Here is a 14007-nt window from a genome sequence, read left to right as displayed (position 1 = left end):
TAGGGGTAACCACCCCCATTATCATCGGGGGAGATTTCAGCACCCTATTAGACTCAACTAAAGATAGAACTACTAGTAGAAGGGGAGGCCAAGCTCAAGCACCAAGGACAAGGTAGGCCTTGAAACACATGCTATATGAAATAGGCTTGGTTGACACATGTAGATACCCAAGGGGCAAAAGCAGGGATACACCTTCCATAGCAAAAATATAATCATTTTTCAAGGTTAGATTACCTATTAGTAGATAGAGTTTGGGCTGGGAGACTGAAAGAAGTTAATATTTTGCTGGGGCATATCTCAGCTCATGCTGCGGTGTGTGTAACGTTAATGGGGGTAAGAGCAAGCCATAACGGGAGATAGACGTTGAAAAGGTCCATCTTATTAGACCTAGTTGTGTCCACCCTCTTGAAAAAGAGAACATCTGAGTTCTTCCTGGCTAATGCCCACTCAGATGATATTGGAATAATCGGGGAAGCCTTTAAACATACACATGAGGTGTTTTACAAAGTCAGGCCACCTATAAGAATAAGCTTGATAGAGCTGAATTGAGAAGCTTGGAGGAAAAATTGGGGATTCCGGAAGTCAAATTACAGCAAATGACAAGGCTTACTCAGGATATAGAGAAGATAACGGAACAGCTGGAGGAAGCAAGATTAAATTACAAGATCAATCTAGAGACAAAGTGCTGTGAGAGGTGGGCAGTGGGACGTATGCAACAATTCGAATATGGAGAAATGGATCGAGCATTGTTAGCATGGAAGCCGAGGACCGAGAGGTCACAAAATTATATTGGGGAATTGATCATTAACCCCCAGGGTGATATCTCGAATAAGGATAAGGACATGCAGGATAGCCTGGTCTCACTTTTCTCTGAATTATATACGGAGGAAGTGCGATCGGATGAGGGGAGCTTGAAACTATGGTTAGATAAATTAGGACTCCCAGTGCTCACAACGGAGGGTAGGGAGATAATGGATGCCCCTATTACTGAGGAAGAAATAAGGGAGTAGCCTCTGCACTTGAAGCATGGTAAGGCAGCTGGCCCAGACTCATTGCCAGTTGAGCTGTATAAATGAATCACTGATGAAATAGTTTTGGAAATGAAACTGTTGTTTAATTTAGTCTATAGGGGGGAAGAGACGATCCCAAAATCATGGAGGGAGGCCACAATAGTTTTGATCCTAAAACCTGGAAAGGATCCTAGGAGAGTTGATTCATATCGGCCAATCCCCCTGTTAAATGTAGATTATAAAATCAATACTGGCATTTTGGCAGGGAGAATGGCAAAGGTGGCCCTCCAACTGATTCATGCAGATCAGAAGGGGTTCGCCCCAAAAAAGACAAATTCAAGAACTAACACTATCTCTGATTGGGACTACAGATCTAGCAATTGCACGTTCGATTCCCTTGGCCATGGTAACCATCGATGCCACCAAGGCATTCAATCGTGTTAGTTGGGCATTCCTCTGGGCAGTTTTGGAATTAATAGGCTTCAGTGCAGGTTATATTATGGCACTTACAAAATTATATGAATGCCCTATGGCTAAAAGTCTCCTAAATGGCTCCCTAACAAAGAGCTTCAATATCTACAGAGGTACAAGGCAGGGTTGTCCCCTGTCTCCCCTTTTGTTTGACATTTGTATTGAGCCTCTTGCGCATCTTTTAAGGAAAGACGATCAGATAATTCCTATCCATTCACTCTCCTCTCAAAGCAAAATAGCACTATATGCGGATGATCTAATAATCTACACCTCTGATCCGACCCAAACGCTATCCAGGGCGGAGCAGCTGACGAATGAATTCGGGGAGGTATCCTGATACTCAGTGAATATCTCCAAGACAGAAGTGATGTGTTGGAATCTGGAAGGTTGGAGAGGTAGAGTGAGTAAGAGATAAAATATCTAGGGATTATTATAGTAAACCAAACTGACGAGATTCCATCGTGAAACCTAGTCGCTAAGGAGGTTGATCGGACATTATCCAGGTGGAAGAACCTTCCATTAGCGGACCACAAGATAAATCAAGGGCGCAAAAACAGTCCAAGATTTGCAGAATGCTTTGGCGATATGAAGTAAAAAAAATTCAACACAAAAAAAAAAGCACTGTCTGTGGAACAGGGTCGAGAAAGTGCGCCCTATGGATTCATTTTGTGGATTCCATTACTGCAGAGAGCGATGGGTGCGGCCATCTACCAACACTAGATCAGTCAACTGACCCTGCAACTTGCTAAACATTCTTGAAGGGGACACATGTTAAGTCTTGCGTGGGGAACAATTATAATGCAAGAAGTCATCATCCCTAGCAGTTGCATGATGACTTGCTGGCAATGATTATTTGGGCTGAAATGGAGTGAGAGGGACTGAATATTGTGAATCCTGGCTGTATTGGGAGAGGCTAGAGCTTTGTGAGCGGCTATGGTGGCTCCCAGATAAGTTTGTGTGTTGGAAGGCTGTAGAGGAGACTTCAACGCATTCACTGTAAACCCTAGTTGATGAAGTAAGTGAATCGTGTTTTGAGTGTTTTGGAGGCACATTTATTAAGTGCTGGCTTTGATGAGCCACTCGTCCAGGTATGGGAAGACATGGATGTGTTTTCTACTCAGATGTGCTGCGGCTACTAACCGACATTTGGTAAATACCCAGGGAGCAGCGGTGGCTCCAAATGGTAGTACTTTGAATTTGTAATGATGACCCGCTATCATGAATCTGAGGTATTTGCGATGACTGGGATGAATTGGAATGTGGAAATATACGTCTTTTAAGTCTAGAGTAGACATAAAATCTCCCTGGTGTAGATTGCCTCAAACTTTAGTTTCTTGTTCACTGGATAGACTGGGTTACTACGGATCTCTGAGAATGGGGAAGGGGTCACTTTCTGAAATAGGATGGATAGTTACAGGGCTGGAGCAGACGAGATCAACTAAATGAACATTGCAAGAACTTTGTATATATTCTCCATTTAGCTTTGCTACCAAGCAAATTTATCACAGCTGGTTTTTACACTTAATACAAGTGTGGGTAAACAGTACACCAATTAAGAAAAAGCCCATAAATTACTTTCACAGCTAATGAAAAAACACAAATGAGATCAGTTGGTGACATACTTCTAGAAGCTAGTGTATCAGTTTACATAATTCTTAGAAATGTTACTTTTTGTTACTTTATGTAGTATGAAAATTCCACTCTGTTTGTTCATTATTCCTAATGTACCTGCAGAGGCAGAAATCCTGGCTTCTAATTCTGACATGTCTGCACTCATCCTCTTGCTTTCTGTCGGAACAAGAGTGGCTGGTGGACGTCCTCGAACATCATGCAGACTCTCCACACTCCCACCACGAGAAGGAGGCAAACTCAAACGACCAGACTCACCCTGAAAACATTGAAAAACACAAATGCTGAAATCCCCAAAATATCACAAGTTAAAATCGGCGTGCAATCATATACTAACATAAGAATTATTTGTGTTGCTGGAGTATTGCCTAATAACGAAATTCAGGGTAATGCCAATAGACGACTGGGTGTAAATTGTGACATTTGAAGCAGATTGCAATCATTTGAACTATCCCATCATTTAGTGGAAGTGTTCAGAAACAAAAACGATTTTTTTCTGCAATAGTTCAAGTAGATGTCAACGTTAATATAGTCTGTAATAGCTCCCTTTCACATCCACCCACAATACATCAAACATCAGAACCATCTGGGGGTTGCCAATACATTAGCACAAAGATATATTGCACATGATTTTCCCTTCCCTATCCACCAGGTGTGGCTGGCAGATGCCTCTGCATAAAACTGTTGACCTGGCATCTAATGAAGCCAGGCATTGCTAATGCACGGACAGTACATGTTTGTCACCAGGAAAAATTCAACAATCAACAATGAAGAATTGGATAAAGGGTCCCAGTGAGTTCCTAAAAATCCTCGCGTGTGGAGACAACACAACAAGTCTAACAGCTTGTTAACAGAAAGAGGAGATCATCCATTGCTTGGTTTAGTTCTGCATTTAAGAAGATTTACTATCAGATCACGCAATAAAACACACTCAATAATCACAGAAAAAAATGCTGCTGCCTGGCTATGCTTATAATACTAAATAATATTAAAACAGTAGCGAACTGCTGTATTGTAGTGCAATCATAAATAGTTTTCAAGTTCCAATATCCCTACCATGATTAGAAGCAATGCACTGTCTGTATTGGAAAGGCAAAACAATGATAAACTATAGACAATACCATTCCAAGACTGTTTATACGCCGTGGCTTCGCAGGATGCAGCGCAATGCAAAAAATGAAATGCATGGGAAGCAAACTGTATGTTGAGCTGCGCTACATTCACAAAATAAACAAGCATTTGCAATGCAATAGGTCTCGCATTTGCGAGAGTTTAAGCAATTGCCATTGTAAATGGCAATGCCTTTTATTTATGTTTAAAAAACCAACACGTGAATAAAAGGCATTGTCGTTTACAATGCCAACAGCTCAAACTCTAGCAAATGCGAGACCTATTGCATTGCAAATGCTGGTTTAATAATGCTTTGGCGCTACCTCTTTTTATTTACCAACCCAGCTTGAATCAGTAAACAAATGGAAAAAACCATGCTCATATTTTTAGACGAATGTATGTCTGATACACATGCCTTCAAAATAACACACCCACTGCAGCTGCAATACAACCAAGTTAGTTTTGTTTTCTCTTTGGTCACACAGCACAGCATCACTAAAAACAAGCATTGGAAATGCAATAGGTCTCGCAATAACGCGAGTCTGAACTATTAGCATTGTAAATGATAATGCCCTTTATTTTTGCGTTCTGGTTTTTGGAACATAAATAAAAGGCTTTGTCATTTACAAGGCCTATAGCTTAAATTTGCGTTAAAACGAGACCTATTGCATTGCAATGGTGGTGGTGCTGCTGAGTTTTCTCTGAATCTGCACTCTGAATCTGCACCCACAATCTGCACCCACAATCTGCACCCACAATCTGCACTCTGAATCTGCACTCTGAATCTGCACTCTGAATCTGCACTCTGAATCTGCACTCTGAATCTGCACTCTGAATCTGCACTCTGAATCTGCACTCTGAATCTGCACTCTGAATCTGCACTCTGAATCTGCACTCTGAATCTGCACTCTGAATCTGCACCCACAATCTGCACCCACAATCTGCACCCACAATCTGCACCCACAATCTGCACCCACAATCTGCACCCACAATCTGCACCCACAATCTGCACCCACAATCTGCACCCACAATCTGCACCCACAATCTGCACCCACAATCTGCACCCACAATCTGCACCCACAATCTGTAGTGTAGTTCCTATTATCCCAATAGGCTCTGCGCATTGGAATAATACCTTCAATAGTATAGGCCTAGACCAGACGTTAACTAGGTCTTCTATTGTCGATATTAGACTTAAAGTTTTGGGTTTGCCAGCTAGCTCAGAGTTCACTAGAAACTTTCTCGAATAGGCAAGGAGGAGTTGAACCTCCCTGGATAGACAAGAAGGGATTTAGTTTCTGACAACCATAGAACATGACAACTTTGCTCTCCCCTAATCAAGAGTGTATCTCTAGAGTCGTGTGAAAACAAAAGACAACTTATTTTACTCAGTCAGTACGTGCATTCTTAGTCTCACCAGATTGTAGAGAAAAGGAAGAGACGGGCGTGTTCAATAAAAGATGTTATTTATTGATCAGTCTCTTTTCTCATACAAGAGAAATGGATCGATATTATCGCAATACTTATGGTTAAGTAAAGTGCATACAATAAAAGCAGAAGTATAAAATAATACTGTAAAAACATTTATATGGTTTCTAAGCCATAAGGTGGTTTAAAATGGATAAAATAGATACATACACATATACATTTGACTAATCGTACTCAACTGGTGTTTCTAACTACGCCTACCCCGGTGTACCTGACCTAAGCCTAATACGTGGGCGGGAATAGAAAGTAGCAGTTTAAGTTAAGTTTGTTTTGCCAAGTGACTGACTCAAGAATTCTCTGCAATGGGTTATTCAGTTCTGTACCTGGAATTTAGGATGAATGAGGGATGGTATCTCTCGTCTCTGGTCTCGATATTCCAGGCTGCCTGCGAGGGCTACCCGGAAGCGCCGGAGCTGGATTTCTCGGCAGGAGAAAGCAGCGTCTCGTTCTCAGCGTGTCAGGAAGGCGGGGCTGCGCCAGCGGGGTCTGCTCTGCTCTGGGCTTCGGCAAGTCTGGCTGCTCCGATCTCGTCACCACCGCGTGTGTTTGCTTAAGGCAATACCGGTAATATTTATACCTGTAAGGTGCCGAGATTGACGTAAGGATGGACATAGATACGTCAATAAGGATGTCATACGACTTGGTCGTTAGCACATTCTTTTGCTGAAGTTCTCGATGAAATCAAAACAATGGCCGCAGGGTTTTTCCCAGGTTGTCATAGGTTTGATTTGTTTTGAGAACTCCGTATGCCTTATCAGGGGCTGGAGGAATATCGCTTGTCTAATTAGATGGCAAGCGTTATGACCTAATCAGATAACACGTTCCTGTGCCGTAGTGTGGCTTAATCAGATAACGGTTTCTGCATCATGGGATGGCTGCTAGTTAACTTGTTAACCAGAACAGGGTCAGGAATAGGGGGATCGATACAGAACCTATAAGAATGCACCCACAATCTGCACCCACAATCTGCACCCACAATCTGCACCCACAATCTGCACCCACAATCTGCACCCACAATCTGCACCCTGAATCTGCACCCACAATCTGCACCCACAATCTGCACCCTGAATCTGCACCCACAATCTGCACCCACAATCTGCACCCACAATCTGTGAGTGGCGTTGCGTGGCTGAGTGGCGTTGCGTGGCTGAGTGGCGTTGCGTGGCTGAGTGGCGTTGCGTGGCTGAGTGGCGTTGCGTGGCTGAGTGGCGTTGCGTGGCTGAGTGGCGTTGCGTGGCTGAGTGGCGTTGCGTGGCTGAGTGGCGTTGCGTGGCTGAGTGGCGTTGCGTGGCTGAGTGGCGTTGCGTGGCTGAGTGGCGTTGCGTGGCTGAGTGGCGTTGCGTGGCTGAGTGGCGTTGCGTGGCTGAGTGGCGTTGCGTGGCTGAGTGGCGTTGCGTGGCTGAGTGGCGTTGCGTGGCTGAGTGGCGTTGCGTGGCTGAGTGGCGTTGCGTGGCTGAGTGGCGTGGCGTGGCTGAGTGGCGTGGCGTGGCTGAGTGGCGTGGCTGAGTGGCGTGGCGTGGCTGAGTGGCGTGGCGTGGCTGAGTGGCGTGGCTGAGTGGCGTGGCGTGGCTGAGTGGCGTGGCGTGGCTGAGTGGCGTGGCGTGGCTGAGTGGCGTGGCGTGGCGTGGCTGAGTGGCGTGGCGTGGCTGAGTGGCGTGGCGTGGCGTGGCTGAGTGGCGTGGCGTGGCGTTGCGTTGCGTGGCTGAGTGGCGTTGCGTGGCTGAGTGGCGTTGCGTGGCTGAGTGGCGTTGCGTGGCTGAGTGGCGTTGCGTGGCTGAGTGGCGTTGCGTGGCTGAGTGGCGTTGCGTGGCTGAGTGGCGTTGCGTGGCTGAGTGGCGTTGCGTGGCTGAGTGGCGTTGCGTGGCTGAGTGGCGTTGCGTGGCTGAGTGGCGTTGCGTGGCTGAGTGGCGTTGCGTGGCTGAGTGGCGTTGCGTGGCTGAGTGGCGTTGCGTGGCTGAGTGGCGTTGCGTGGCTGAGTGGCGTTGCGTGGCTGAGTGGCGTTGCGTGGCTGAGTGGCGTTGCGTGGCTGAGTGGCGTTGCGTGGCTGAGTGGCGTTGCGTGGCTGAGTGGCGTTGCGTGGCTGAGTGGCGTTGCGTGGCTGAGTGGCGTTGCGTGGCTGAGTGGCGTTGCGTGGCTGAGTGGCGTTGCGTGGCTGAGTGGCGTTGCGTGGCTGAGTGGCGTTGCGTGGCTGAGTGGCGTTGCGTGGCTGAGTGGCGTTGCGTGGCTGAGTGGCGTTGCGTGGCTGAGTGGCGTTGCGTGGCTGAGTGGCGTTGCGTGGCTGAGTGGCGTTGCGTGGCTGAGTGGCGTTGCGTGGCTGAGTGGCGTTGCGTGGCTGAGTGGCGTTGCGTGGCTGAGTGGCGTTGCGTGGCTGAGTGGCGTTGCGTGGCTGAGTGGCGTTGCGTGGCTGAGTGGCGTTGCGTGGCTGAGTGGCGTTGCGTGGCTGAGTGGCGTTGCGTGGCTGAGTGGCGTTGCGTGGCTGAGTGGCGTTGCGTGGCTGAGTGGCGTTGCGTGGCTGAGTGGCGTTGCGTGGCTGAGTGGCGTTGCGTGGCTGAGTGGCGTTGCGTGGCTGAGTGGCGTTGCGCGTGTGAGTGGCGTTGCGCGTGTGAGTGGCGTTGCGCGTGTGAGTGGCGTTGCGCGTGTAAGTGGCGTTGCGCGTGTGAGTGGCGTTGCGCGTGTGAGTGGCGTTGCGTGTGTGAGTGGCGTTGCGTGTGTGAGTGGCGTTGCGTGTGTGAGTGGCGTTGCGTGTGTGAGTGGCGTTGCGTGTGTAAGTGGCGTTGCGTGTGTGAGTGGCGTTGCGTGTGTGAGTGGCGTTGCGTGGATGATAGTGGGCTTGCGTGGGTGTGAGTGGCATTGCGTGTTTGTAAGTGTTGCTGTGTGGGTGAAAGTGGCACAGAGCCTTTGATGTGGCCTGGCGCAGGAGAAATGCTGCTGCTGCTAATTAAATACAAGAGTGGCCGGGAAGCGGCCGGGAAACACAAGTACGGCCGGCCACATAATTAGGGGAGGAGAAGCCGCACAGCACACGCTGGGAGAAGCCCTTTGATGTGCTGTGCGGCCGCGATGCGCGCTCTGTGCTGGGGGAGGGCCATTAGCGTGACGAAGGGTGGGAGGGACATTAAGGAACAGATGGCTATGAAAGTGTATGGGCCAAAAGCGCGTGCCTGTACGTGCACTCGAAGAAAACGCCACGAAAAAAAGCGGTGGTTTGACAATCAGTTCGAGCACTTGAATTCTCGGCCATTTCCCATTCCTTCGGAATGGTAAAGGACGAGACCTAACAAATGTCAAAGCCAATAGTTCCCAAAGGCAAGGCAGATTAGATTTGCAAATGCTTGTTTTAAATGCCATTGTTAAAAATCCTTGGCTTTCGCATGGGGTTTTGCAGGCAAACTTGTGATAGGTGTGTGCAAGAATTGTGTAAGTACACTTTAGAAAATGTGTGATGCTTCTATGGGACTTCTGAGGATTGGGAGGACCGATGTTTGACCCCAGGGATGACTGTAGACAACTAACCACACACACTCACACACACACAACACACACATGCACGCAAACACACACACCACACATGCAGGCACACACATACACAACACACACACCACACACAATACATGCACACAACACACACACCTGCCTCCCAAGCCGTGAAAGCTACGGGCAGCAGACCCTGAAATAAGTAACTTTTGATGTTTCTAGTTATTTAAAATCATAACAACTTAGCACACATTTACAGTGATTAAAACAAAGCAGAGTCAATGACGTCACAGCTGATCAATCCGTGCATACCCCGAGGAGTTGGAATGTATTGTGGGGACCCACCAGGACACCCTGTAAACTCTACGACTTTTAGTAATCCACCACGAGGCACAAAGGCGGACAGATTGTGGACAAAGAGCATACAAAAATCCTACAGAGAAAAAACACCTATATTATGTGGCAGAAGCGGACACCTGTAAAACACAATTTACACCTTAGTCGCATACCCACCGCAATAGGTTTAAACAAGTATTTACAATGCACCCCGCTCGTGAGCTGTGTGGGAGCGAGGACCGACCGCGGAGCTGCAGCAGAGGGGTCGGGCGGGAACGAAGAGGGGTCGGCCGGGGGCCGGGTGCAGGCAGGAAGCAGCCCCGGGCTCCGCCTCCGGTGGCAGACCTCGGAAGCAATGCTCTGTTGAGGCGGAGGATAAACAATGGGGCGCGGGCATCTGACAACACGCACGACAGAAGGGACCACTAAACTCCTGGGTCCTCCATGCACGCCGCTCGTGAGCTGTGTGGGAGCGAGGGCCGACCGCAGAGCTGCAGCAGAGTGGTCGGGCAGGAACAAAGAGGGGTCGGACGGAGGCCGGGTGCTTAACAGCGGCTGAACTCGAGGCAGGCAGGAAGCAGCCTCGGAAGCACTGCTCTGTTGAGGCTGAGGATAAACAACGGGGCGCGGGCATCTGACAACACGCACGCACGCGCACACGCACCTAACAGAGCCAGCCCGAGAGATAAGTGATGGGGGCTTTTTTGCACAGGTTACAAGACTTACATGTTGAATGCTGTTTTGTTTACATGTGCACTAAAAGCATGGGGCGAAAGTGAAACTGCATGCTTGTTTGCCTGGGAGATGTGCGCGTGCCTGTAAGTGCGCCACTTGAGAGCCAAGTCGCTGACAATAACTCTCGTCGGCGACAGCGCTTCGCGCTGCGTCGCCAGGTGCGAGAGCTAAAAATTAATATTCAGACATCTAAGGTGTGAAGGGCTGCTTTCTCTGGTGATGGTGGTTTTAGAAAGAAAGATGACAAACAGATGGTCTGATTGATGTAAAAGGCTAACCCCTCATTAGGGAGGAAACTCAGATTAGTGCTCATTACCACACGCTTCTTCTAGAATACAGTTCATGACTGCACAAGGCTTAAATCTCGCTGTGCCTACAAGCTGAAGTTATTGCTAACAGAAAAACAGCCTTCCAAGTCAGATATTGTAAAGATACCTCATCTATAGACTCAAAAGTTGAACCCATGTTGTTGTAAAGATACCTTATGAATAGGCTCAAAGTTGAAGCCATGAGTTTAGTTCTCACTAGATATGGGCGTACCCCCGCTTCCTGACATCTGGAAGGGTTATAGTTATTTATACAGAAACAGAACCTCTTTCACTTGAAAGCAAACAATGTTCTAGTTAAAGGATGATTTGCCTCCTTCAGAATGTCTTTATAGTCTTGTGGCAAATTCAAAGGTCCGTACTGTAGGAGTTCAGCATCTGGTTGTTAATTTCAACGAGAAGGTTGGGATGTAGGATCTAGCCTCTGAACTTGTGAAGGTGATCTGGTCTGCACGGCAGCCCCCTGTGTGGTCGCACTGTAAAGTATGGTAGGTCTATAACCCACTCTTGGTGAGGCCACTCCGGAGGTATGATTCCAACTTTGAAGTGGGACAGCTGGATTAGCACTTTTACAATCAACGGGATTGGCTGAAAATGCATAAAGAAACATCATTGACCAGTCTATAAAAAGGGTGTTCCCTTTCGACCCTTGTTGATAGCACCTAGAGGTGAAGTCTGAGCATTTCTTGCTTCCTGCATCTATGAAAATTTCTAAGAGTGAAAAGTATTGAACTCGAAAGACTCTTTGAGTACTTTGTAGTAGAGAACCCATTTGAGATTTTCCTGCTGAGCAAGTCTGCCTCTGCATTTTGAACACCTGGAACATGAAAAGCTGTGTTCTGCAAGTCTGCAAGTCTCTCGCAAAGAGCCATTTCCAGATCATTTGTGCTTCCAGGGAGAGAGGTTTAAAATGTGTCCCTTCTGGTTTGTTCACTTAGTACATGGTTGTATAACTGTATGTCTACACAAGTACGGATTTCGGGAAACAACCCTTACAACGCAACTATTACAACGCACACCGTTACAACGCACACCATTACAACGCAGGATCCGTTACAACGCATGACTTTACAACGCATGACATTACATAGCAGATGCTATTACAACGCATGCCATTACAACGTAAGTATTGGTAAGTATGTTATTTTTTTTAATCATTTTTTTAAATGTAAATTAAATAAATTAATTTAAGTAATAGTATATATTTAGTTTTGGGTTATGGGGTACAGGGATATTTTTAGGTTTCAGGGCTAGGTTTGGGTTTTGGGGTACAGGGGTATTTTTAGGTTTCAGGGCTAGGTTTGGGTTTTGGGGTACAGGGGTATTTTTAGGTTTCAGGGCTAGGTATGGGTTTTGGGGTGCAGGGGTATTTTTAGGTTTCAGGGTTAGGTATGGGTTTTGGGGTACAGGGGTATTTTTAGGTTTCAGGGCTAGGTATGGGTTTTGGGGTACAGGGGTATTTTTAGGTTTCAGGGCTAGGTTTGGGTTTTGGGGTACAGGGGTATTTTTAGGTTTCAGGGTTAGGTATGGGTTTTGGGGTACAGGGGTATTTTTAGGTTTCAGGGTTAGGTTGGGGTTTTGGGGTACAGGGGTATTTTTAGGTTTCAGGGCTAGGTTTGGGTTTTGGGGTACAGGGGTAGGTTTGGGTTTTGGGGTACAGGGGTATTTTTAGGTTTCAGGGCTAGGTTTGGGTTTTGGGGTACAGGGGTATTTTTAGGTTTCAGGGCTAGGTTTGGGTTTTGGGGTACAGGGGTATTTTTAGGTTTCAGGGCTAGATTTGGGTTTTGGGGTACAGGGGTATTTTTAGGTTTCAGGGCTAGGTTTGGGTTTTGGGGTACAGGGGTATTTTTAGGTTTCAGGGCTAGGTATGGGTTTTGGGGTACAGGGGTATTTTTAGGTTTCAGGGCTAGGTATGGGTTTTGGGGTACAGGGGTATTTTTAGGTTTCAGGGCTAGGTATGGGTTTTGGGGTACAGGGGTATTTTTAGGTTTCAGGGTGATGGGTATTTTTAGGGTTCAGTTTTTAAATAAATAATTTTAAATAATTTAAATAATTAATTTTAATAATTTTATTATTTTTTAATATTAGTTCTTTAATAATAATTGTTATTTTTAAAATAAACTATTTTTTAAAGTATATATATTTAAAAATTAATTATTAAAAAATAATTTAATTTATTAAATTAATTAAATTTTAATAAATTACATTTTTTTAAAAATAATATACTTACCTATACTTACGTTGTAATGGCATGCGTTGTAATAGCATCTGCTATGTAATGTCATGCGTTGTAAAAGCATTCGTTGTAAATGTATCTGCGTTGTAAAAATTGCGTTGTAACGGTGTGCGTTGTAAAAGTTCGCGATGTAACGTCATACATCCACGGATTTCATCTCTAAGGACACCTCAGAACTACATGGACTGCTCTTAATTCCAGGTAAGTTAATGTGGTAAGATTTCTCCTCTACTGACCATGTTTCCTGAGCTTAAGGATGCCACATGTGAGGTCCCCTTCCCAGAAGGGAGGTGTCTGAGACAATTCTCTCCTTATGAAATGCAACTCCTTCAACAGATTTCAAGACTAGCACTACCAAGAGATATGCTCAATTGCAGGCTGGGATAGAGTGAATTTGTCTTCCCCGAGAGGTCAGTCCTTCAGCATCATTGTTTTTTCAGGCGTGGCTGCCGGGGACTCACGTGGAGGCTGGAATAAGCCCCTATCAGAAGAAATTAATATCTAATACAATAAAGTTCAGGCAGGCCAGAAGAGAAGAACCAATGCAAGTGAACATTCTGTGCAGCAATGTTAGTGTACATGCTGGGCTAACCTCCCCAACACGCTAGACAACCGTCTTTGCCATTGGCCAGGTTTTGTCGGGAGAGTTGGACATGGTGAAACTTATTGCATTTGTACATTTTGTTTACATATTGATGTAGCTCGAAAATAGCTTCAATGGGCAGAGGAGTGCTTTATACAGAACATTTTTGTAGTAGGGAGATCTCAAACATGATGTGCTGTAAATAGAATATGTTATGGAGCCCTGTTGATACCAGTACATAGAAACCACATTCCTCTCCTACCAAGCCCCTAGTCATCTGCTATACCTGCCTTTTTTTTTTAGGAGTGTGGCACCCATCCCATGAAGAATCTGTGCACCGTGGAGGACACTTGCACCCAGTGGGAGATACAGCACAATGAGTAAGACTCACAGTGATTAGGGAGGGTGCCATCCAAAGTAGTTAGACACAAAAAAAGAATGTGACTGCACCTAACGGTGTGACTCCCATTATATGAGTGAGGATATGCACCAGAAGTGAGACCATCAACGAGGTTGTGCTCATAGAAGGGCCATTTTCAAGCAATGAGTGAGACTGTGGTTTAAAAAGTTACATGTACACTCTGTGAGGGAGACTGTGTGTCGAAATGT

The 14007-nt window shown here is 46.3% G+C and overlaps 1 protein-coding gene across 5 annotated transcripts in view; it reads right to left on the bottom strand.

The window, feature by feature from the left end:
* The window catches only part of MAP3K7 (mitogen-activated protein kinase kinase kinase 7), a 323646-nt gene that overhangs the window by 135286 nt on the left and 174353 nt on the right, over positions 1–14007 (bottom strand). For all 5 annotated transcript variants that reach the window (XM_078648255.1, XM_078648256.1, XM_078648254.1 and 2 more), the window contains exon 11: positions 3210–3369. In XM_078648255.1, coding sequence (XP_078504381.1) covers positions 3210–3369 — 160 coding nt within the window. The remainder of the gene's footprint in view (positions 1–3209; positions 3370–14007) is intronic.

This window comes from Lissotriton helveticus, chromosome 6 (genome assembly GCF_964261635.1).
Source record: "Lissotriton helveticus chromosome 6, aLisHel1.1, whole genome shotgun sequence".
Taxonomy (NCBI): domain Eukaryota; kingdom Metazoa; phylum Chordata; class Amphibia; order Caudata; family Salamandridae; genus Lissotriton; species Lissotriton helveticus.
The sequence above is the reverse complement of the archived record's forward strand: the minus strand, read 5'-3'. Positions and strand labels throughout refer to the sequence as shown.